The sequence below is a fragment of the Pogoniulus pusillus genome, chromosome 10 (genome assembly GCF_015220805.1).
Source record: "Pogoniulus pusillus isolate bPogPus1 chromosome 10, bPogPus1.pri, whole genome shotgun sequence".
In the NCBI taxonomy this organism is placed as follows: Eukaryota; Metazoa; Chordata; class Aves; order Piciformes; family Lybiidae; genus Pogoniulus; species Pogoniulus pusillus.
Window position 1 is genome coordinate 21,221,535 of NC_087273.1, and position 26,075 is coordinate 21,247,609.

Consider the following 26,075-nt stretch of genomic DNA (forward strand, 5'->3'; position numbering starts at 1 on the left):
GTTGGTGATCCTGTGTCTGACTTGAAGTCATACAAAATCCTTTAATGAGCCTCCTTCCATGGCCCAGGGCAGCTCTGGCAAAGCACTCAGGCTACAGCAGAGTTGTGCTAGTGTAGGAATTGTAGTGCATGGAGTGGTGCTCATTGAAACAACACAGGTATTACACACCTGGATTGTAAATGTGGCACTGTGCTGGGCATTGAGGTAGGAAGAGAGGAGCTGGAATTGGGGTGACATTTAGCTAGCTGGGAAAGATGAGGCAGACAAGTGAAGCAGTACTTCAAATTAAGTAGGGTCCATAGTAACTTTTAAATATTCCAGGTGTTTATTTGGAAGTTTTTTGAAAAGAATGTCATGCCTCTACTGCCATCTTTTTCCTTTCCCGAAGTAGGAGATCTATCTCAACTGGGGATTATTTGAGCTGGAAGTTATTGGTGTTGCTACCCATATTCCAGACTTCTGTCCCTGAGCCTTGTAGTTCTGGTCTTGCAAGTTGGCACAGCTGCTTTGCTTTCCACACAAGTGCTTTCTCTCAGACTTGAAATTCCCAAATGCCACAGCAAATCTATATAAAGGAAGTTACCTCTGGCACTGCTCCTCTCCTCTACTTGAAGATGGTGCCTAGAGTCTATTACTGTAAATATTACTCTTTCCAACAGTTTTGTGGACAAACCTGTCCAGTACTGCAGTACAGGATGCAAGCATTGCTCTTGAGGACTAAGCACGCTCAGCAGAACAGGCACTTCACAGCAGGCAGCTGGGTGTCACTTCCTTTGAAAGGTCATTTGAAGAGCAAGGAATGCCACAGGTAGAGTCTTTACGCTGCCCATAAATCACTGTAGTTGTGTGAAACACAGGACCTGCAACTGGAAGTCCCAGATTCCCACACAAACACACTCCCTTCCAGGTGAATGAAGGCAGTGCTGTGCTGCACTTCCCTAAAATGTTCTGCATGTATTCTGACCCTTGCAGGATAACGCTAGTGATCTCACTTCCAAGCAGAGCTGCTCAGGCCCCTCTAACCAGATTGGAATTCAGGACTGCTCCAGCAAGAGTAGCTTTTAAATTCCCCAAAGCACTTTACAATCAAGGACTCCAGCTTTCTTGGTGAATATTTGTTATAAAGGGGACTAGATGAAATCTGAGTTTGGGGTAAAATGCAATGAGGCCGATTTAAAAGTTATTAAATAATTTAGTAATATACACAAAATAATTCCCCCCAACTTATTTACAACTATCCACACAAGTTCTTTGATGCAGTTAGCAGAACTATTTTACAGAATGTCTATATACAATGGAATTTTTAAAGGTTTCAGAAATGTCTTTAATAGAGAGTCTGGCAGCTTAATTCACCACTTGTGAGGTTGATTAAAATCCTTTAGCAACTTGAACAAAGAATTAAGAATACTCACTAGTCCTAAAGTCCATGGCCCAAAACATAGGCAGGAAAATATTCAACAGAAGTCCTGTGGCAAATTCCACGTGGGCTGCAAAGAGGAATCAAGCTGTGGCTGAGGCAACGGCTGAGGCAACGGCTGAGGCGACAGGTGGGCAAGCAGCAGAGTGAGCGAGGAACTAACGAGCACGCAAGCACCTTATTCAGCCCCATTTATAGGGTAATGGCCGAGGGCTAATGGTCTCATGGCCACACAATCACCTCTGGCAAACACCCAAGTAGACCCAAAAATGGAAGAACCCACAAGCTGTTGTCTTCCAAAAATGGGGGGGCGCATACGCCTTGCATGCAACAGGGACTCCAAAGTCCTAATGCTGGTGAAATCAATTAGCAGAGCATCCCAAGAGCTCAGGCTTCCCTGCAGTGTGCTTTGCCTGGATCACTTGAGTTATGTCAAGGCACAAAACCTGTTACTAAGCAAGATGGACTTTGTCCAGAAGAGTATGAGTGGTCTCCAGGACAGGATTGCCCTTTCAACTTTCCTTGCTGTAACCCAGAAATGTTGATACTCAGAACTTTATTCCAAGCTGCAACTCACAGATTTTTTGCAATGGATTACACAGCATTACCATATCCATCCTATAGCCTTACATAGCAGTTATTTCAAAAAAAGGATGTGTCTGTATCTGTAAAATCAGTGATACCAGGGCTGTAGCTATCTCACTGCCTTCTGGATAAGCATGCTCACTTCATATTGGAGTTTTATTCCACTAACATACCTAGGAAAGTTGCTACTTGCCTGCACTCTTCTATGTGAGCCACCAGCCTCAGAGGCAGAAGCTAGTCCTGCTTTCAGAGCTCTGCTCAAGCAGACAGGCTGGAATCACTGCCTGACTGAGAACAAGCCCATTTATACTTCATAGAATCATAGAAGAACATAGAATGGTTTAGGCTGGGAAGGGACCTCAAGGATCATCCCGTTCCAACGCCCTGCCATAGGCAGGGCCACCTCCACATAGATAGTGAGGCTCAAGGCCTCACCCAACCTGACCTTGAAACACCCCTAGGGAGGGAGCTATTCGCAACCTCTCTGGGCAACCTGTTCAGTGTCTCACCACCCTCATGTAAAGAACCCTTTCCTATACTTCCAGCTAGCAGCTAAATTAACCAAAGGCAATATGGAGAGGTTCATGAGAAGGGTCTTCATTGTTTGAAGCCAAGTATTCCCATGTCACTTACAGTGCCCCCTTCAAAGAGAGATCTCCAAGCACTTGATGCACTTTCTGCTAAATGTCTCCGGCAGCCGGCAGCATGTGTGTTGCTCACCAGGTGGCCAGTGGAGAGAGCCAAAGGACCATCAGCAGCTCTGCAGCAAGATGCATCACCACCAGCAACACCTCAGAGCACTGCTGTGCCTACCTACCTCACCAGCAGTGGAGATGGGCACCTTTGTTCCTTTCATTTTGGTCATTGCATGATTAAGTCTTGGCTCTAAACTAAGAAGAGGAGGTCATTGGCTGGAGATCCTGTTTCCATGAACAGCATTTGTCCCAATTTGACTTCCAGTGTATCCAAATTAGGTGTCAGAAAGATCTCAGCCACAAACTCCAGAGGCAGGCATTTCATACTCTGAGACATTGCATCTCTCACACCCTATCAAGTTAACAGCCATTTAGAAAAGGATTTCTTACAGACAAAATTCTGCTACTTTTCTCTCTTCTAGTTTGTTCCACCTGCCTCTCTTCACACTGCTCCACTTCCCTTTACCCAGAACATTAATTAATGCCTCTGAAACAACCCAATTAGTCAGCCCACCACACACCTTCCCCCTTTCTGTCCTACCTCTTTCTTTGCAACATAAATCCTCTTCCTTCTATATTTCCTCCTGTGAAGTCTTTGTCATCCACCACAAGTCAGACATAGAGCTCATCTCTGAGAAATTTTGCTTCTTTGGGTTATCTGCTGGTGGAAGGGACTGCTGTCTTCTATACCATGCTTTTGAACCTGCTTCGCTTTGTTCATTCACTCCTCCTTAAACTCTGCTTAACCACACGAAAAAGGATCTTCTCCACATGCTGGCCTGGCTGTAGGGAGCTATTCCCCATATTCCTTACTGGAAGGCAGAAGGGGACTTACTGCTAGGATTCTAGAGGCAGCTCATTTTTCAGCATTAAAACTTAAGAGGGAAAGTGAACTCCAGTGTAAGGATTTCATTCTGGTCCCCTTTATAGTTACTGGAGACTTTGGCTTCAGATTTGTGTTAAAATTGCTCCTCCAGGCACGAAGTGCTTAGATAATCATCAAGGAATTATTTCAAGATTACCTGAGCTCCTGCTCTGAACATTTTCCAGGGCATCTCACTAGGAACTTGGTTACCCACAACTCGATATGCTGCTGCAAGTTACTAAACTGTTGTAGTGCCAGCATGCTCTCCATGAGAACAGGGTAAGCTACCCTGCTTCTATTTTAAGCCAAACTCTTGCACGTGGACTGAACTATGGAGGAGGTTGTGTACTCTGTGTCCTCACTCAAGCTTTACCCTGTAACATTATCAGGCCAATTATAAATGGAAAATCTATTTAGATACTTACTTCATTCAGAAAAGACACCACCTACCTAAAGTCATATATTTGTGCTGAAACCAAAGCAGTGACAGTTGGAAATGTCAATAGCAACAACATGAGAAGGACCAGCAGTGTAATTTAGTACTTTCTCCTATTTTCAGATTCTACCTACCTGTACTAGTGCTCTTTCACATACTCAGAGTGATTAATTAGTACACTGGAGAAGCCAAGTCTGCTCATTTCTACCTTCCCTTTGCAATGCAGTGTAGCTGGCAGAAGTGTGAGGTAGTTAAAAGCTCTAGAAGTTACTGATCTGAGAGCCATTTAAGCAAATCCTGCCTTTTCTGCATTTAAACATGGGAACAAATACAAAGTTACCACTTGTTATCAACTGAAAGACAATAACTCTTCTTAAGCTACCCAAGTCATCCCCCAATGCCAGAACCACGATGCAAGAACACTCTGTATGCTCCCTGTCCTGAAAAAGCAAAAAGTAGGCCCTTGTCAGAAGTTACCTCACCAATTACTGCAAACTTCTCAGGCACTCCAATGAAAAATACTCTGGTATGCTGTGTGGGAAAACTGGACAGCCATTCAGAGTACCAGAGTGCTGAGGGCTTCCAAATTTCCGCACTGTACCAGCTGAGCTTAAGCTGAATGCCTGGAAGATTTCAAATAAGCAGAAAAGGTTAATAGGTTGAAAGGATAAAAAAAAAAAAAAACAGACCAAACACCATTAGATTTCAGTTCTATATTTTCAGTAAAACCTACTTGAATACACTTTGAAACAAGAGTACAACAAAATAGAATATACTTCAAATGTTGAATATACAAACTATTATGGTTCATTCTGAACACTGGTACTTCCCTCTTAACGTCAACTTAAAAAAAAAAATAGAAATTTACGGGTTTAGAACTACTTGACAAAAGCTCATGCTAGGCGTAACCTTCTCAACTGACAGAGTAGAGCTGAAACTGAAATATCTGCAGAGCTGTCAAAGCTAAGTGAGAGACACAGGCATGTTACAGCAGAAGGCAAAAAGCCTGCTGCTATTTTGTCCACAATCAAGAAATTCAGACAGACTTTTAACTACCATACAAAATATGTTACATGTAATTCTATAACAATATTGTGCTAGGTACAAGATCTTTAAAAAATTGGTTTTAATAAAAAAGCTTTACCCAAACAAGCCATTAGCTTATTTCAAGAAAAGTAACTGAAAATCAAATCAGTCTAAGGCTTTTCGTTTTGAATCTGCTGAAGCTGTATGATACAAAAAAAGAAAATCCCTCTAGGTCTCTGTCTTCTTTTAGAAGCTCTATAATCTCCTTTATTTCACATTCTACAATACCTAATGGCAGAGTTTTTCACATAGCACCAGTTGAGTACTGTGGGCACACAGTAGTAATTGCTGGTATGCATCTCAAATGCATCAAATTTGCCATCTGTAACAATGAGACCTTCTTCTTCCCCTGACACCTAATGACCAAGGCAAACCTCTTGCACTGCTCTTTTAGTGTTCCAGGTCCTAGTGTAACTTAGTAGCGTAGTGAACTGTTTGGTCCCTTTCAAGTTCCATCTATCTTCCCTTCTCCACAGGTTCAGCACTTTCTCAACTGGAAGAGGCAGTTTTTGTCAGCATATAAATGTGGTTCAATTCCCACTGAAACAGGGGAAAATAATATATTTTTTTTTCCTCCAAGAGGTCTTCAACACAATGCACGTTTATTAACATCTCTCAACTCTCCTCCTTGCCTTGGGTGCCAGCATCATCCGCTGCCCTCCCCCAGTTTCGTCAGCATATTCCAAACCGTAACAGTCTATGAGTCCACACCAAAGTAAACTTTTCCTCACTTCTCACAGGCGAGGATTCCTTCTGTTTTTATTGTCACAGGCAGGGTGATAGATGAGGGTGTGCTAACTACTACTACATGGGTCACAGTCTTGCTTCCATCTGCTGGCTTCTCCTCTTTTACCAGCTGCAGCATTTTCACTTCTCGCTCCTGCTTTAAAGCAGCTGTGTCTGACTTAACTTCTGGGCTTTTTATAACGGCACTGATCACCCTAGGAGGAGTCTGGCCAGACACCTGCTGAGCAGGCACTGATAATCTCATTACTGGTGTCCCATGAGCTATGGACACTGGGGTTATTGCTCTGACAGCCAGCGGGGCTCCCACGATGTTAATACCTCCTGACCCAGACAGGCCTGTTTTTGTCTGTAACTGACACTGCGTGAGATGGGTTGCAGGGATGGTAATGATTTTGGCAGGTTGCATGGTGATTTTGTCTCCATTTTCAGCAGAGGCTGGCACTACGGTAGGGATTGTCTGGATGACCACCTTTGAAGTCGTGGGTGTTGCTGGACTCGTGTTGGTTATTAGTGGTGACCCTGCATTCACTGACTGCACTGCCACAGTTGAGATTTTCTGTCCCAAAGAGGTCATCACGACAGGCACTTGCATTGCCACACGTACAGTCCTGCCAAATAGAGAAGCACAGAATCACAGAACTGTTGTGGTTGGAAAAGACCTCTAAGATCATTGAGTAAAAGTACTGACCTAACACCACCATGGCCATTAAACCACATCCCAAAGTGCCAGGTCCACACATTTCTAGAACACTCCAGAGATGGTGACTCCACCACCTCCCTGGCTAACCTGTTCCAATGCCTGACTACTCTTTTAAGCCAGAAGACAGGGCACTATTTTAGATGAGAACAGCAACAGACAAATCCAGGATTTACACACTTCTAATTGCGTCATATTTTAAACCAAACCAAGCTAAAAAAAACCCAAGCCTTTTGCCCACCGACTAATAGAACTTTGGAATCTTAGCAGCACTCATACCTCTTTTCTTCCCCTCCCTCTCTACACAGTGCTAAAATAAGCAAAGGGAAGCACGCTGGCAGCTGGCTAATACAGACCTGGGAGCTGTCATTGCTGGTACAGTGGTAGTGGCAGTTGAGGGACGAGACGAAGATGTATCATGTGCTGGTGAGGCAATGTTCACAACTCTGGTGACTGCTTTTTCTGATCTAGTACAGCTTAATTGAGGGGAGTTCTTTCCTCCACGTGCAGAGGCTGCTGCTTTTAAAAGATTTTCTGCAGATAAAGACACTCTTTCCAGTGACTTTTCATCTGCAGACACTGACAAATCTTCACTGCAGGACTCACTTTTGTCCTCATCTATGACAACTATATTTTTTGGCATCTCCTTAAACTGATATACAAGCCTCTGTCCCTCAACTTTTGCAAGGATTCCTCTTTGATAGTAATATCTGCAAGAAAAGTACAATTAAGTAACCAACATTGTGATAGATTTTGAAGAAAACCTCCTTCTGTGTTAACAAGAAAATCCAGTTTACAATGTGAGAAGGTATGGAAAGAAGCTAGCAGAGCACACTGGCAAAGTATCTGAAGGATCCAGCTAAAAAAAAATCTGACCTTTTACATGCACACTTCAGAAATTATCCTGAAAATTTAGGTAACCTAAAAAGCAATAGGATTTGCAAGCTTCTGATTATTTTAAATAGGCTGAGTCAGCAAGCCTATTTAGCTTTTAAAATTCCACAACTACTAAATTTCTACAGGCAAAATTAAGAATCAGATTTTAAATTACAGAAGATAGCTTAAGAGTATCAGTTTTACCTCAGAGCTCTTCCCATAGTCTCATAGTTCATGTCAGGTTTGTTTTTGTGTTTCCCCCACAGTTTGGAGACAGCTTTCGAGTCCACAAGTTTGAAGATTCCCTTCTCTCGCTGAGTCCATTTAATATATCGAGGACAAGTGTTTTTGTCCTGGAGAAGGTCCAGAAGGAACTCCCACAAATATGTTGTATTTCCTAAAATCCGAAGATGTTTGAATATTAAAAACCCACTTCTGAAGAGAACAGAAAGTTCTCCATATATAGGTAATTCTGAGTGACCTGCATTAGCAGCAAATGTTAACCAGGGGATGGTACGTAGTGCAAGCTGCATATACTCATTCTTTCTGTTCAGTAACGCTTCATAAATATTTACATTCTGCAAAGAGCTAATTCATGTGATCTGATACATAGCACAGGAGCCTGCTCAATCCACCACCCCTTCTTATTTACTGAGAAGTGTGGGAGAGCATTCCAAATCACTATAGCCTCCATCTGTTTAGCAGAGGCAGAACAAGAGTTCTCCATTTTCTTCTCTCCTCTGCTGCAATGGGGAATGTAACCAAGGGACAAGAGGGTACAAACATGGGATTTTTAAAAGGCATCAAAATTTCAACTGTGCTAAGTTTGCAACAACAGTTTCTGGATCGGTCCAGGATCTGGGGCTCCTGCACTTCTCTCTGACAGCCCCATGTTCTGACCTTCCCCAAATATATGTTGCAGAGTGACCAAGGTCTTTCTAGGTGCAAAGCCACTCCCAACTTCTTGCTAGCACTATGGCAGAAATCCCATGCACCTTTCTCTAACTAGGGGGATGCAAAACCAAGTTAGCCTAGAGAAGAGTTTGCTGTATTTCTTGATGTTCACGAGGGACACCACTGAAGGAGCTCCAGGACAGGGTTTATGACAGTATCAGGACAGTATAAAAGGTAACATAGAGGTTGTCTGCACTCTGTAATACTTGCATCTGGGAAAAGAAGTTTCCAGTTCCTCCTGGATAATAAAATGAAGGGCACGATTAAATCAGCTGCTTCACTTTGCATCACAAAATATCAGAAACGCAGAAAGGAAAGAGAACCTTTATGACCAACATATCCTTTCCAAATGTGCTGTTACCCTCTTATGCAACTTAACCTTGCTGCAAAATTAATTCCTTGTTTTCCAAAACCACAATGCATTAAAAGAACCAAACCACAAAACCCAAACCAGTATCATCTCTCAGTTCATAAAACTAACAGCTATAGAGAGAAATCTGCAGTATAGACAGAAACTAGAAAAGACAGAAACACAGGCCTCCTTTCTCTGTTATTTGTGCAGCAAACTAGAAGTTGGGACATTTTACAAGTACCATTCAAATAATGGAAACCTGTAATACTGAAATCAGAAGGAAGGCTAAGACTTTAAAAATATTCAAAAAAAATAAAGCCCCACAAGATGTGGAATTTAAGTACAGCAGATGCACAATCTCTCATCTTTACTGCAGTCCACTTCTATACCCAAATCCCAAGACAGCAAAAGTGGCCAGCACAGGGCAGCTTAATGACTGTTTGCAGTGGTCTTTATGAGCTAATATTTGCACATCAGTCCCATTCTTCCACACCCAGGACTGACAAATGTAGAGTTGTACCTAGACAAGAAATCACAAACAGCAGAGATCTTGCTTTCAAACAAACTCCAATAGTGGAGCTGGCCACTGCACACTTTAAGCTGGCATGCTGCCACTGAAAGCCACCGAACTTGGTTCCTCCTAGCCATAGCAACACCTCTGAACAACTTTCAGTGCACCAAGTGGGAAAGAGATACTCATTTTTCATCTGTAACCAGGGGAAGAGCTGTTAACACTGTATGCCAACTCAAAGGTGAGCAAACTTCCTAGTCTGTCTCTCAGCTGAATGAAAAGCAGAGGCTTGCAGTGCAGGAAAGAAACATATCAGAAGCAAGCACTACAACAATATGATTCTGCAGCACAAAGTTCTTCCCTCAACCAGTAAAACATAGCATTTGCTTTTCCCCTGAAGTAAACTGAATCTGTTAGTCCAGCAACATTTGCCCACTGAAGTGGGCACATGCCAACTAAGAAAATATGTTTTCAACCATTACAAATGCCTATAAGCTGCTTCTACTTGAGAAGAAGCCTTTCAGCAGCAGCTGAACAAATACATGTCTAGCAGTAAATTAACACACAACACAAAAGACAGTATAAGTCAATAAACACAAACCAAAGGGAATGAAAAATAAAAAAGAAGAGTGTATTGCAGGGCAGGTCCACATATCCTTGTGCTAGATCTTATACAAAAATAATTTGAAGACACTGAATACAACAACTAAAACTCTAACCAAGTCAGTACAAATTCATCCAACAAACCTTTAAAGACATGCATTTCCTGTGGCCAACACAATGCAAACACAGCTGCTTAATTTAAAAAACTTCATAAATAGAAAAGTATACCTTTGCCTTCTCTAGGTTTCTTCTTTATACCTAGATCTGGAGACCCATCAGATTGTTGTGTCTTTGGCTTACGGCCAGCTGCACATAAAACATGGAGGAAAAACAGTCTTTACCATCTGCAGAATCGAAGTTTGTATTTGCTGAAAGAAGCAGTTCATGCGTTTTTCCTCCCCTACCATCTCTCTACTACAGCTATGGATAAACTTCAATTCTTAGGTTATTAGTGCTGCACATCCAGTTTAATTCGTCATTTGGCTGCATATTGCATAGGGAGATGTATCCCAATTTCAGACAAGTTAATGGCAGGTGAGATAGGCACCATCTGTATTTAGTAAAACTTCAATTTAATTGCTTTCTTTAAGTCCAGCCTCTTTTACTTTAAAATGTATTACTTCTTCTGCTGCTTTATTTTTGGGTTTCTAGTAGGGGTGCTGACCAGAGCATCAGTTCTCCCAAGGAATGTGACCTCCTGAAATCATTACCACTGATTTCCACCCTGCACCTGCCCATCAAAGACTGGCCCCGGGCACATGAGCAGTGACTCAGGGGATCAGCTACAGCAGAATATCACAACAGCTATGAAGCTGCAGACAGCTCTGGGCACTGCTAGGAGGTCTACCTGCTCCAAAGTGCCCCCAGCTGCCCACACAGGGTTGCCCTGTCCAGGCTCACTGCAGGCTGGCAGGTCTTCCAACACCTCCTCCTACCCTGCCAGAAGCCTCAGGAGGGGACTCTTTCCTCAGCAGACTGAGCTGCCAGCCTTCCTGTGCCAGGGAAATCCTCCCCAGCAAGACCTGCAGCTTCTTCATCCTTTCACACTTCATTGACCTTTTCACTCAAGGTAAACTGGCCCAAGCAGGGACGAGGATCACACCTCACAGCAGCTGGCTGTAAACAGCCCATGCTTCTCCCTTTGGTTAAAGGCAAGCAGCAACAATTCACTCTCCTACTCCAGGAGCAAAAGCATGATACTTTGCTGATGAGCAATGTTCTTCATTAAACACTGAATCTGAAATGGCATTAGGTATGAAGTGCAAAGTTATGGCTCTGTAACTATGGCTACATGAACTTACACACTTAACAGCAGGAATCTGGACTCTGTCTCAGAAAAAAGTATTTACAAGACAACCTTCCTAAAATTTCCGACCTTCCTGAGCACAGCCCTGTAGCACAAGGTGCCTTGTGGAATACACAGGAATTGTTTAAATCCAGCCTGTGACCACAGCTACAGAAAAGCTTTCATCACCATTTACTTGCTTATGTACTTTACAGTGGAGTTACTGACACATGTCATGTGTGAGTTAACTGGAACTAAAACTCATAGAGCTTACACTGGGATCACTTTCTCACTGCATTGCATTTTTATTCCTCTAAATTACAAGTAAATACTTCATCCTGGAACCTCTAACAGAACAATATTCCTCATTATGAAGATTGTTTTGCTGCCTATAAAACTGCCAGACCAAAGAGAGAAACCTCACCAGATGCCAGCCTCTCATTTGGTAGCTCCATGCTTAGAACTGGAACACTTTCTCCTCAAGACATGCCAACCAGACAAGGAAAAAAACTTCTATATCACAGAAAAGGAAGATCTTGGACTAATTTTGTAAAGTGATTTATGGTTTTCTAAGTCAGTATCTACCCTGACACTTCCCTGGAAGAACTCCAAATCTACCTGCTCTCCAACTACATCTGTACTTCAGGCACCAATGGTTACCCACACATGTCCTCTTTGAATTCTTCTCTACCCTTCTTCGACTTCATGAACTGTTCTTAAAAAGCACAACCAAGACATCATTTCCATTTATGGACTGGCAAAACCCATTCTCATGCTACTTTTTTTCTCTTGCTGCAGACTCTTTCTCCAAGAACTCAAAGAAGCAATCGGGTCATCTAACCTATCTCCACCAATATCAACTGCACCCGTGTAGCAGAGCACATCAGAAAGACATTTCTGAGATTGCTCCAAAGATCCATACAGACCTTTTTTCTTCTTCATTGGTTCATGGATGTCAGGGGAAGCTGGCATAGGAGATGCATCCATTGGCTCAGATTCTTCGGTTGACACCTCCACCACAGTTTCTGTGATCACATCAGGTCTCATGGCCGCATGGATGAATTCTGGGGTTGACACACAAGGGGGAACAAAAACTTCCACTATGAGGTGGGGTGGAAAAAAACATCTGATGAAGTTTCTACCTGATTAATGTACCTTACATGAAATTGTTTTCAAGAAAGCATATTCAACAGTATAACAAGATTCTGCTCCCAACAGCCTGTCACCTACAAAATCAATCCAATCCCAAAAACCATGCACAGTTGCCAATATTGTTGGGCAAAAGACAAGTATCACAGCAAAAAACTCAACTTAAAACAAATTAGAGCTTAATTGCTGATCCTTATTCCAGTCTCCACATCCTGTTCTGTAGCATTTGTGTTTTACTTTAACCATTATTTCATCCAACATACATGAAGTAACTTCAGAAGGAGCCCATGTTGAAGTAATCATCAAGTTTTGGTTTTTAAACTGGCAACACTGTGTAACATAGTGTATTCAGATATTCTTTCCACAATAGAAAAGCAGTTAAAGATACCTTTCCTTTAAAGAACTCTTTATTTTAGCAATTTTACTTGTGCAGCTCACAGAATAATTGGGATTAGAGGTGACCTCTGGACAGCACCTGGTCTAACCCCACACTCAAACAAGGCCACCTAAAGCCTGCTGCCCAGGACCATGTCCAGACAGCTTCAGAATAACTCCAAGGAGGGAGGCTCTACAGCCTCTCTAGGCAATCTGCAGCACTGAAAAAGTATGTCCCAATGGGCAGGTGGAAAAGTTCATATTAAATGTGTAGCTAATCAAGTATCTGCCTAACAACCACCCTCAGAAAGATAGTCTGGTCTGTAACCAGGTGAAGAAACAATGTAAAAAACTCAACCACTCAGTTATTTTTAAATAAGCAAGCAAATGTTCTAAAGAGCACACAGCTGCCCACAGAAGCAGGTTTCCCAATTTGCTTAACTCATTAGTGGAAGGAAAAATGGCTGACAGAACAAAAACCGCAGCTGACATACCAGGGCTTCTGGCATCTCTCAGGCAGGTAGGAGACTCCATATGAAGCAAGGCTTCAGCAGCTTCAATTGTCTTATCCGTGCAGTGCACATTGTTTCCATGAACAGAAGCCTCCACTGCAGAAAAGCAAAAAAAAATCAGTTTACTGCTACAAGTCTACTTGAATCACTGTGCAACTTCACTGCTCAATCTCAAACATGAAAATCCGTAATTGTCAGGTGTCCTCACACCTTGTAACACCTTTCTGTCAACAGAAGTGCTTAGGGAAGACATGAGACTAGCAGAATCAACACTGTCACTTCTTAAAACTAGACTGCTAGTTTGAAACCAAGCTCCTAATTTCTATGAGGTGTTCAAGATCTTACAAAGCAGACTTCTGGGATTTGTCTTTGGCTTTCAAGTCACTCAGAATAAACCAGATTGTAATGAGGATGATTATAGATCAGTACAGCAGAGTACCACCTCCAACTATCATCTCACTAAAATCTAAAGGCCAACTCTTCAAATTTTCCATCTACTTGGAAAAATACACATATATAAATATAGTATTAGTTTGTTAAACAAATATATCCAGTTTTGTTTTATTACATTAAAAAATACCTGATCTGGATTCAGCAGGTTTGGCTGTTAAAAAACATATACATATATATATATATATACATATAAAACAATATAAAGGGTTCTTTTTTTAAGTGATAACTAAGGGAAGAAAGAAAAAAAATCCTTTTTTCTGAGTTATGAAAGGTGACAAAAACTAAGTCATTTAAGTAACTTGAAAAGAAGACATTTATGTTCAATACAGTGCAGAGCACAGGAACCCGAACACTGCAGCAACACTCCCCTTCTCCCCCAGCAATCAATTAAAACAACCACCCTGTTCAAGGCCAGCTCCATTCCTCACCCTTGCAAAGGTTCTTCAAAGCAGTGACTGCAGAAGCACCTGCTGCACATCATCCACACGCTCCCTAAGGTACGCCAGTGCTCTCCAGTTGCTCTTTCCATTTTTGGCCATCTGCTCAAAGCTGGAGCACTCCAGCAAGGCAGCCAGCAGCCCAGGAAATCTATCTTTAGAGTAAGCATGGTCACCTATCTCCAGCACCAGAGAACTAAAGAGGATTCAGTGGTAATTCTCTATGAGAATTCCAAGACACCCATCCTGTTACTGAAACAGCCTAAAAAACAAAGTATTTCTCACTTAATAAAACTCTAGAAACAGATTCATGCCAGCACACTGGGAAAAAAAAAACAACATTCCAGCATATTGAAGTTTATTTAAAGATAAGGACTAAGAACTTGAAAAACTTACTAGCCAGTAGATTGAATACATAAACCAGAAGCTGAAAGTGAATGAAATCTGGAAGACACATAAATTAAAAACTCTGGGCAACTGAATTGTCTCTCTGAACCATCCCAGTTGCCCACATCCGGACTGTCTGCTGGATTCCCTCCACAGCCCTCTCCTGGAATGCTATTTACAGGGCTTTATCTTTTTGGAATAGCAGATGTCTGATAAAGCTGAGTTCCACTACCACTTCACCTCAGGCTAGGAACAACAAAAGCCTACCTAAGAGGACAGGGAAATCAGACTAAAGATAGAGTTTTTATTGCACACTCTGATACTTGAACCAGAGGCAGGCAGGCAGCATGAGTTTTACAGGGTGAGCCCTTTCCCCAGATGCCCGTCCTGGGTGCTCCACATGCTTGGGCAGCTGCTGTTTATTTCTCAAGCAACAGTTTGGAAGTGCCCCGAGTGGGAGATTGAACACCTGCACTGAAACTGAGAGGCCCAAACATTTTTCTTCCTTAAGAACAGAACTTGGCACAGAAATTGATAAGCAACCTCCCCCCCTCTCTCATCTACCAGACAGAACTTCCCACCAATCACCAGAATACAAGAACAATGTACAGCCAGTCATTACAAATTTGTCAATTCTACATCAATACAGAAATACAGTCTAAATCTGCACTTAATATATTGTTACTATAAAGCATGAAAAAGTATTTAAGGCAGGTCGGCAAAGCTTCTCCACCAGCCCATCTGCCCTGCAGCAAAAAGCTCTACAATATTCATGTCTATTTCTGCTGGTCCCATTTTTGGGACTAGTTAGTTTGTTCCTGTGCAGGTATCAGGTTCAGTATACAGAATTCTATGAAGAAACTCAAGAGCTGCTAAATCTCAATCGAAAGAGGGTACCAAATAAGCTTTATGAAGCATTCTACTCCTCAATGTTTTAAAGTATACAAAAGTTCTTACTTTTGTATTCAAAGTATTTTCCTTCAAGGAATAATTTAGATGCATTACAAGTGACAGGTACTTAGCAAGGAGCAGGACAAGGAAAAAAAAAAAAAAAAAAAAAAAAGCCCCACAGCTGAAAGCCGTCTTTGTACCTTTCCAGTACTATGACATTCCGCTGAGGGGACAGAGTGGAGGGGAAGGAGAGGCAGGTCCTGTTCAGCATTAGGGACTAAGGCTGCAGAACCATAACAGCAGAATGAAGGAGTAAAGAAGCCACCCAACCTCTGCTCCAAGTAACTCTTCCATTTCCATTAAAAATAGCACAATCTACTCTCCAAAGCCTCTAACATTTGAAAATACACACCTAAGAATTTTTTTTTTCCAATATGAGTTACTTAGGACTCAAATGAAACTGTCACCTAAAAACCATCAGGCAAAAAATAGCAACACTTCTGGCTTTGGCTGGAGCAACACATATGCTATCTGTCCATCATGGCAGTTAACAAACTAATCCAACACTGCCAAAAAGACATCTATTAAAATACTTACTCAACTAAGTGCTATGACCAAGTTTGAAGTCTTCTCAGCTAGCCACAGTCTCCTTTAGCCTTAGAAGCATTTGCCTACGCAGAGAGTAGAAGAGATTTTCAGTTGTGCTCAAGTAAGTCTATTGCACCATCACATTTGGAATAGAAAAGTGTGAACTTGTGTCTCCACACATATTTTACAAAAAATGTCTTTTTGACATACTGGAAAATGTCTAACAGAAAGCAGCAAGCCAGAATACTCAGCAAAGAAACATGACATTGATGGAAAATACAGCCAGAAAAGTTATCTCAGAAGATGGAAGTGGGGCAGCAGATTCTCTTGGAGAGGGAACGGGACAAGGGAAGACCAGGGAGCTGCTCTTGCAGATGATTAAATCAAATATCATCAACTAAATTGTGCTTGTATCACACTTGGTGGTATTTCTCACAGTAAAGACAAGGGGCAAAAAGTAAACCAAAGGAGTAGGATTCTGCAATAAAAAAGCTAACTTCAGTCAAAAGCCATCACCACAGAAAATCACTAGCAGTAACTTACTGTGCAGTATCTTTCAGGGCTGTATATCTCATGCCACAGCAAACATCACAGCAAGCTTGATCTTTTCAGTATATCCAAGGCTTGATGCAAAAGTGCAGTACCACAATGGGCAGGAAAAAAAAAATCTAACCAAAGAATGATTTGTACAACCATTTTCTTTTAAAACACTTAATTCGCAAATCCTACCAGCCACAGTACCACTGTGACCATATTATGACACCAAAGCAAAAACTGCATTGAGTGAACTACTTAGGATGCAGCTCCGATAGCTCATATATTCCTTTCACGAAGACCAACCCTTGTCCAAAAGAAGTAAAGTAGTTCACATAAGTGGAAATAAATTTTTCAGATTTTGGTAGCTGATTAATATGAGAACTGCCATTTACCAAGCTAGAACACATCAGAGCTAACAGCACTGTTGATCTTTTGTTCTTTTAAAGCAAATCTCATCTTAATACTTTCAAGAAGAAATTTGACTCCTTGGCATTGTATTTTAGAAGGGTTCACTACAAAAGCTTCTGGTCTGTTTTCAGAAAATAAAAAATCCTCTTTGGAAATAATTTTAATTTTAAAATTTGAAAGGCCGGATGATGCCTTTCTTCACTGCTGACCTAATGCCTTCTCTCTCCACCTTCCAAACAAACAGACTATTCAATGTTCTCAACAGCTGCCAAGAAATACCAAACTTGGTAATTAAGCCTGAAAAGGTTGTACTTTAGCTTTACAGAAGAGAGTTCTGGCAACATATCCATTTTGTAACAATGTGTCTTGTTTTAATACACAACAAGAGTAGCAAAATTAATTAAAGAAAAGCGATCAGAGACAAATAATGGCCTTAAATTTTCAAATGGTACTTACTGGACCTGTGATACAGCTGTCTTCTTTATCTGAAGAGCTATCAATGCCTGCACTCACAAGGTCAGCACTTAACTGTAGCACCTGATTTACAATAGCTCATCCTTTAATACTATCAGGCAACCAAAGCTACACTTTAATGAAGAACTCGTAATTCCAAGCATGGAACTCGGTCAAGAATGACTACACATATGCTAACAGGCCTCATTACAGTTTACTGGTGTTCACATGTTTATCTCAGCATTTAGAAGACCACAGTAAACAGCAATGGGAGGTACTAACAGTGCTTAAGTCACATTTTAATTTAAACCAGTTGAATTGCCCATATGTGTAAAATCTAGAGATCTCTATGCAACACTTGACTGGAAAAGAATGTATTTTCAGTTTACTGCTTGTTTTATGGCAGACATTTGTTCAAGAAACTGAAGAATAATTCCCTAAGCCCATCTCTGTTAGTATGAAAGCCTCTCAGCTGTGCACAGTATAAGGATGATCCATAACCCACTGCATACCTGCAATCAATACTGAAGACAAGAACAAGCACCTCAAACACTTCTTTCCTTGTGAACTGTATGTAACCAGCACAATATACAGAGAACATTAGCTACAAAGTCAAATCATATCTTCACAGAGCCATTTAGAAGTTAGAATCTTAGAATCAGCAATTAAGATAACCTTAAACAGCAACCACTTTGATCCAGCTTTCTTACCACAGTTTATCAAACATTCTGAAGTCTTCTCAACACTAAGGCCAGGGAGAGGCAGGGCATAATTAATATAATCCTTCAGGATAAAGGATTCCTCTCTTAAATCCATGTGATACCATCTACATGCATAAATAAGTACACAGATATGGTATCCTGATAGTATGACGATGGGAATACTAGACATGTGGAGCTATCTGTATCCCTCACTGCAAAGCAAATATCAAAAAAAAAGAACAAAGTTAGCTGGGCTAAGGACATCAAAAAGAAGAATACAAAGGTCATTGGTTATTTAGCTAAGGGTTGGCTCACAAGCAAGGTAGTTACAGTGACTTAAGCTGCTGATAGAATAATCAACTACTAGAACGTTCTCTACCAGCAATCTAAAGTAAAAACTAACTGAAATCTGCTGTAGCAGCAAGCCCTGCCAAATTGTGTTCTACTGGCAAAGTGAAGCTATCTCCCCTGTTGTACACAGAAGAGCAGCTCAATGCTTCTGACATGCTCCATTTCTGTTGTGCGCAACAGGTCTTCACTGATTCGTGGTGGTGTTTTTTTGTGTGCCTCTGTGTTTTGTTTCCCCTAGTCTCAAAAAGCACCAAGTACTTTTCCAAATTAAAGACGATCAGGTGACCTGCTCCCCTGCTTTTTATCGGGTATCTTAATACACTGGTACATTAACACTCATACAAAAAAACTTTTATGTCAAGGAACAAGCAGTGTTAAGGTGTAGTTCAATTAGTTCATGTCCAGATACTAAGCACTCAACTCATTACCTAGAGCCTGACACAGCACCACCGTTTCCAGGGACTACTTTAGAAGGGGAGTTCCACGTGTAAAGATAAAAATCAAACCACAGCTGCTATGACTTCTACAGAGAAGGTTTGCCAAAATGTTTATGTTCCCGAGCTGTGTAGTCTCCCTCACGTTTTCTCCAGGGCTGTACCACACAAATCCTGGGATCCAGTTGTTGGAAGTAGCAGTGCATTCAACAAAGCCGAAAGAAAATCACAGAATACTTTTTATAAGCTCATCAAGTCAACTGTTATCTAGCTCTACCAAGTTTGGTGCTGCACACCTCTAGAGATGGGGATTCAACCACCTTCCTAGGGTGGAGCCTGTTCCAAGCTCCTGAGAACCGTTTCAGTGAAAATGCTTCTTCTAATAGCCAACCTAAACTTCCCCTGGTGCAACGTGAGGCCATTTCCTCTCCAGCTTTCACTTGTCAGTACTGAGAAAAGAACGACATCCACCTCGCTCCAACCTCCTTTCAGGCAGAGCGAGGTCTCCCCTCAGTTTCCTCTATATTTTTATTGTAGTGAAGACACCAAAATCTAGACTCGTCCGCGACATGGTGCCGGAGCTCGGGTCCTGGACCCAGCAGTGGCCGGTGACAGTAGCAGCGAGCAACACTCCTTCAGTCTCCCGCTTTTCCTCCCATCTCTGTGGGCTCGAGATCACCCTTCCCGCCTCCGCGGGCAGCGCGATCCCAGCTCCAGCACCGGCCCAGTGGCGGTCTGAGCGGGATGGCGTTGCCGCCGCAAGGGGCGGCCACGTGCAGGCCGGCGGCAGCGCCGCCACTTCCGTGTTTACACTCTGCTTCCCTCCAACTCCTGCGCGTCCCAGCAGCGCCGCAAGGAGCCGTCACTCAGCCGCCTTCCACACTCTCATTGGCGGCCGCCGTGCCCCGCCCCACCCCACCGCTCTCCATCCGCCAACCGCGACGGCCCCCATTGGCGCGCGGCGGCCGCCACTCCCCGTGCGCTTGGGGAGCCCCGGGGAACGGGCCGCTTCCGCTACGCAGCGCGCGTAGGGGTGGGGGCGCCGGCCACCCCCAACCGCTTCCCCCACTACCAACAGCTCCCCGCCCGCCGCCCCTCCAGTACCGCACACGTGGGCCGTAGCCCGCGCCCGCAGGCGCCTCCTCCCGCCCAGCCGCCGCAGCCAGCGCAGAGTTTAAAAGGGCACGAGGGGGAAGGAAGGGGGCGCGTACATTTACGGGTGCGCAGTGGCAAAGGCCACGGGGCCGCGGCCCTGCGTGCAGTGTGCGGCAACTGCAGCGCTTAGCCTGCCCGTTCAGACAGAGTGGCGACGGGTGCAGGGAAGAGCCGTGCCGAGGGAGGCGGGAGGACAACAATCGCGCACACTTCCTGGTTCTCCCCCGGCCGCATAAACACCCGCAAAACTCCTCCGCCCGCCGCGCCACAACTTCCGCCGCGCTGGCGGCGGTAGCGGGGACGCCCGCAGGGCGGGCAGGTGCCGCGCTTGGCCGCTGGCACGTCGGGCCGGCCGATAACAAGGTGATCACTTCCTGATAGACCTCCATTGCTTCGCCGCCCGCCGTCGGCGTGCGCCGCGGCTCTTTACCCTTCCCTGTGCCCGCTCCTGTGCTTCCGCCAGCCCGGCACGGGGCAGCCGCACGGGGCAGCTTACCGGCCCGGATGAGGAGGTCGAGCTGGTTCGTGGGCCCCTCATGCACGGACGTCGCCATGTTTACGCTGCCGGAGCGGCTTCACATTGACCGGCGGGCAGACGCGCGTGCGCGAGACCCGGCGGCAGCGCCGGCGAGGCGCGCTCCCGCGGGGCTGTACAGCAGCGCGGACGGCGCGGCGGCGGCAGAAGCGCTTCCTGCAGGGCGGTGCGGCACACGCGATCCTTCCGCCGCCGGCCTCAGTCAGACAGGAAGTTCCGCGCCGGCACTCGCCGCCGCCGCCGCAGCGCGGAGCCGCCCGTGGGTGGGGGAAACTGCCAGCTGCCCCGGGGCGCAGTTACGTGAGGAGGCACGGCACAGCCACCCCGCCCTGGCTCCTCGCACGGCTCCCCGAGGCGACCCGGGCCAGACGCAGGCAACGACGCGTCTACATCTGAGTGCAGCCCGTCCTGGCGCAGCCCCGAGCAGCAGCCGCCGCCTTCCCCTCATCTCTCCACTGCCCCGGCCCCTTGTACCCACGTTTTCTACGAAGGAGAACACTTGGCTGCCGCGTCGTCAAACTCCTGGGCCACCTACTCTAATCATATTTTTTCAGAAAACGTGAGTCTTTCCGGACTGCAATCCATTTCGACTCCTTGACAGAAGCGGGACCGACTCCAAGGGAACGTTAGCTGCCTTTTCCAGCTAACCAATGTCCCATCCTTCACCAAATCTAGCCTCTAGGCAGGTTTCGTAGGGGATAGGGAGAAATTGTATTGCTTTCTTAATAAAAAATGCTACACCACCACTTTTTATGGTTGTGTCCTTTCCTATCTGAGGAACAACTTGCTTTAGTAACAGCACAACGTTCCTTGCCTACCTGTGGCTGGGCAGAAGCAACAGCCACCAGACCACAGTCTTTAGGCCTCCCCCAAGTGAGTCTCTGCTTATTTCTCAGGGTACATCAAGGCTGCCTACAAAGAGCAGCTATGCCAGGGAAAGCAGAATACACACCAAAGTCTGTATGTCCTACACGGAGATCAGTTGCAGCAGGAACTCCTTCAGCATCACACACACCTGACTAGGCCTGTATTGTTAGGAATACATCAGAAGGATCAAAGGACCACTTACTGCCCTAAGACTCCCTGCCCATAACAGCTTCACAGCTCTGCCAGAGGAAGGCAAAGGGCACCAGCTACATCAATCTGACAATAAGGAATCTTTCTCCCCCTCTCAAGTTTCCAAATTCCTAGGATCTAGATAATAGGCAAGAGCCTAGAGTCCACAAAATAGCATGCAGCATGCATGACTGGTAAATGCAGTACTTAGAGCTGTTGACAGCTCATACTTCTACTACAACTCTCAATGTTTATTAAGGATGCAATTTAACTAGTGTATTTATATACACAAAGGCAACTCAGGCATTTTGTAGCCATCTCCTATCTGTTCCCGGCTGTAAAGATTTAAATTTGTTCATCTCTCATCAGGCCCTGCCAGCAACATCGTTAGTTCCCACATTCAAGCCATGACATTTAAGGGTAGCTGTGCGTAGTTTTGCCAGCTGAGCTCTTCCCAGCCAGGCTCATGGACAAAAAAGGCACTCTCTAGCCAGCTGTGACAGCGCAATGCTCTCCTGCAGATACAGCTCTGCCAACAGCAAAGCGCTCCTATCAGTATGCGTTATTCAGAGAGGTGGAAGAGCAGCTTTAACAAGAATTCCTTCTACCAGCGTATTCCCACTAGGGGACTCTGTTGAGTTCTCCAGCAGCAATTTCTCTACTTGAGGCAAGTCCAAGGACAAGCAACGGCATTTTATGCAGGCACACGCTTACGTGTGCAATAGAACTTCACAGCCTTTCATTAAAACACCCTCGAATTCAAGTGGAAACTTCATACAGTGTAGTTTAGCAACACTGTCACTGCAGCTTACATACCAAAATAACTGTTCACATTACTGTCCTGTATACCTACTGTTGCTAAGAACAATGTTTACTTACAACTCTTCAAGCAACTGGGGCCCCAGCAATAAAACACAGTTTAAAATAGTTTATAGTCAGTTTATATCCAGTTCAAAAGGTGGATCAAGTACCTTTGAAGATCCAAGCCTGTGTCAACGGTTCATACTTGTATACTTTCCCACTGGGAAAGATGCATTCATAGTTTATTGCCTTACTTCCGACTTTGAAATGCATGACAATTTTTTTACTCACTGCAACTTCCAGTCACAAACTGAAGGATTTGACTCGTAACCAAATTGCCCCCTGCGCTCCTATGGGTAAAATCAAGTTTTGCCTAAGATCTGCAGCCTCCTCGAATAAGTGCATTCAAGTGATCTGCATGTATTAATTTTTGACAAACACTATGTGTCTAAAATAAAAAACAGGGAGCACAAAGCATCAAGCTTAAAGCAGTTTTTCAAGCAGCACTTATTTACCACTGTGAGCACAGACTGAGCACAGTGCTTGCCAATTCAGATCAAATGGACTTAAACAGCTGCACACATTATTCTGAGTCTTTGCTCTCTCTGATTCTGCATGAAGAGAGTATGACTGGATGCCCAAGGGATTCCATTTGGTTGAATAAAGCCCAAGCCCAGGCACTTTGAAGATTATAATGTGAGTGCCTAGAAAAAAAAAATCTGTGAAGTGATCATTTTGTATAGATCAGCTGGGCACAGGACAAGTACAACATTAAAACAGAACACTGTCTTTAAGGAGGAATGAGATTTTCCCCAAAAGCTCTGCAGTTCAGCCTGTTTAAATTGTGACATTTCCAGTATTTTGTGCCAAACACTAACTGATTTGTCATGCTAATAAAATCTTACTATTTCAGAGGAAAACAATAGTCAGTAGGGAAAAAAAAAGTAAACATGCACTTCTCCTTTTCATCTCTTAAAGCCACCTTCTTTCTAGGCAGAAGGCTACCAAAGGGAAATACAAAATCTACTCAGAATGGTGGGTGGCCCAAGGAGGCAAGAAATGTTTACTGCAGTGTACAGAACCATATGAAATTGCAGATTACCTATGCTCCCTTGGCATGAAAAAAGTAGAAAAAGCTACACAGAAACATATCCCCAAACAGCATCATTCTAAGACAGAAATATATTTATTAGACTATTTTTTACATAGGTACTGTTAAAGTGTACAGAGACTCTGTTACTGTCATAATTAAATCAGAAGGTCAGCTGTCAGGACAGGCAGGCAGACCTAACAATTCTTCACATGCTGTATTTACCAATTGTATTTACCAGAAAAAAAATACAAAAAAAAGTTAGTGTCTTCTAATATGCTGTAAAGCTACCACTCAAAATTCTGCCTATGACACACAGGAATGTAGTAAGTATAAGCTCCAGTATAATTTCAAGACAATAACAAGTAATGGTATTTTCAGCTAACAACACCTCCATCCCAGTGTACTGCACTCTTTGAGAGGTAAGGAACCCGGACAGCAGGAACAGCCAAGTTACTTGTATTGCCCTACTTGCACAAACACAAGAGTAAAGTATCTATAAATTCATGACTCTTTGTTAAGGGATATGGACTACTCTCCTCACATGAAATCACTTCTTTGCAATACACACCAATTAAACTTCATTCTGATTACTCTGAAAAAGCAAACAATTCAAGAGAAGCAGCTGGATACGATTAACTGCCTACACAACAGTGTATGCAGAGATTCAAAATGTGAAATGTTGGAAGGTTCCAACAGATTTGCAGGGGTGGACAGGAGTGGGATCATTAATTATCTTAAGCATTTCTTTGAACAGTCCTCAGAACTAACACAGCATTCAGCTGGCACAGAGGAACAGTCAATCTCCTCTTCCATAGTCTCCTATCCAAAGCTGCATTTCCTGCTATTCTGACAACTATGTGCAAAACATTCTCTGGTAATACACCCTTAGAAAACTACTTCACAAGTTTTCTGACTTGAAATGATGAAAGTACAAACCGTCTAATGGCAATTCTTTCCTTCACTGACAGCAAATGACAAGCCAGAAAGCAAAAACAATGCAGATTTAATTGCTTTTAGTCACAGAGGACTAGGTAAGTAGCCAGAGGCAACTGCCTGTCTGTGGGTAGAATTTACAATCTACGTGAGAAATTGTAAGTGATAAAAGAGGAACAATACTTGAAATGCCAAACAAACTAAAAGGCTTCAGGTAACCTCAGAAGTTAGGTATGTCCTGTCCCAAGTGTCAAAATCACCTACAAATTCTCAATAGTTTCATGTCAGTTTTGCCCAGGATTCTGAGAAAATTCACATGAAGGAGTTAGACCAGTAGTTGCTGTCCTCAACTGCAGTTATCAAACTGTTCAACCGCAAGGGGAACAATACAGGGAAACCCTTCCAACAGATTCCAGAAACATTCAAGATGATGCATCAGCAGATATACCAGCACATCAGCATAATCGTTAGCACCCTCTGTGTACTCCATAGTAGAAAACTGCAACCATACTAGCAAAATAACCACAAAAGATCCCTGGAGGAACCAGGGAAATACTGAGGAAAGAGACCAGTACCCACAGGCCTGAGCTGGTCACAGTCTGTACCTTGAAGCATGCTCACATCAAGATGGTTTTGGCCATATCACATTCCAAGTTCAAGATACAAATAATCTTTTTTTCATCTGCATAAGTAAAATGCTGTGGCTGAATCTTCACAATAATATCCTATAATTTCTCACTCTCAGTTGCAATTAGAGCTGCATATTTAGAAGAGAGTCCACATGAACACCTGAAGCCCAACTCATAATGCCCAAGAGTAGCAAGCCATTCAATTAGCCTTGTATCAGCCTCAGAAAACAAAAGTTGGTCCCCAAATGTGTAGCTACATTAGGCTTTACTACAAAATACTTAGTCTTCCACTGTTTTTTCAGTATGAACAGTGAATTGAACAGAGCAAGACAGCAACCTGAAATGCAGAAAGAACTGGACATCCCAAACAGGCTGTTATGGTGTGTAAAATGTGATCATCCATAGAGCAGCTGTAGAGCTCTTCTCTTTGGTTTCTTAGAAAAGGAAGCACCAGCAATAAAGACATAAAATTTAAGTTGCAGTTCAATTTTGTTTCTGAATTAGGAACTACTGAGAAAAGATGAATAGGCCCTTGGCATTATGGCTCCAGGTGCTATACAACAGCACACACAATGGGATGAGGACCATCTTATTTCACTGTCCTCAATATCTGACTAGGCAAAATGCAATGGACTTCTTGGCACAGTGAGAACTAACATCAATGCAGCAGCAGCAGCACAGTGTTAAAAATAAAATTAGCCCACGTTCAAAGAATAAATTCTTAACCCATTAAACTATTAGAGACATCTACTTCTCATAGCTGAACAAGTTATCTTGCTTTTATCTAGTCAGGGGGCTCCATCTTAGCTTAAGTTGGTACTGTCTTGATCAAAGAGCTGAGAGTTCAACTAAACTGTTGGAGTGCCCAAACTCCTGTTGGTAGTCAGCAGTCCTCTAAAGCAGACTGCTCTTCACTTTTTAAATCCTCACTAAGCTGTCAGTGCAAGGAAATTAAGTTAAACCAACAGGATACGTCAGCACTACCAAAACATACACCAGATGTTAGTGCTAATTTATTTTTTCTAAGAGGCAGTTTAATCAAATAATGTCTGAACAGAATGAATGGTAACATTATTTTTTCATCCCTT

At 43.3% G+C, this 26,075-nt stretch overlaps 1 protein-coding gene across 5 annotated transcripts in view; it reads right to left on the reverse strand.

Annotated features, from left to right (window-relative positions):
* Positions 1 to 4,696: 4,696 nt before the first annotated feature.
* ELF2 (E74 like ETS transcription factor 2) overlaps positions 4,697 to 26,075 on the reverse strand; it is a 37,084-nt gene continuing 15,705 nt past the window's right edge. For 2 of the 5 annotated variants that reach the window (XM_064150007.1, XM_064150006.1), the window contains exons 4-9: positions 13,128 to 13,241; positions 12,036 to 12,173; positions 10,053 to 10,130; positions 7,609 to 7,801; positions 6,885 to 7,238; positions 4,697 to 6,439 (exon numbers count right to left, since the gene is read on the reverse strand). In XM_064150007.1, the coding sequence (XP_064006077.1) occupies positions 5,812 to 6,439; positions 6,885 to 7,238; positions 7,609 to 7,801; positions 10,053 to 10,130; positions 12,036 to 12,173; positions 13,128 to 13,241 (1,505 nt within the window). In that variant the 3' untranslated portion in view covers positions 4,697 to 5,811. Of the gene's footprint in view, positions 6,440 to 6,884; positions 7,239 to 7,608; positions 7,802 to 10,052; positions 10,131 to 12,035; positions 12,174 to 13,127; positions 13,242 to 15,910; positions 15,985 to 16,444; positions 16,484 to 20,436; positions 20,592 to 26,075 lie in introns of those variants that run through there. The other 3 variants (XM_064150009.1, XM_064150011.1, XM_064150008.1) reach the window with 3 other exon arrangements.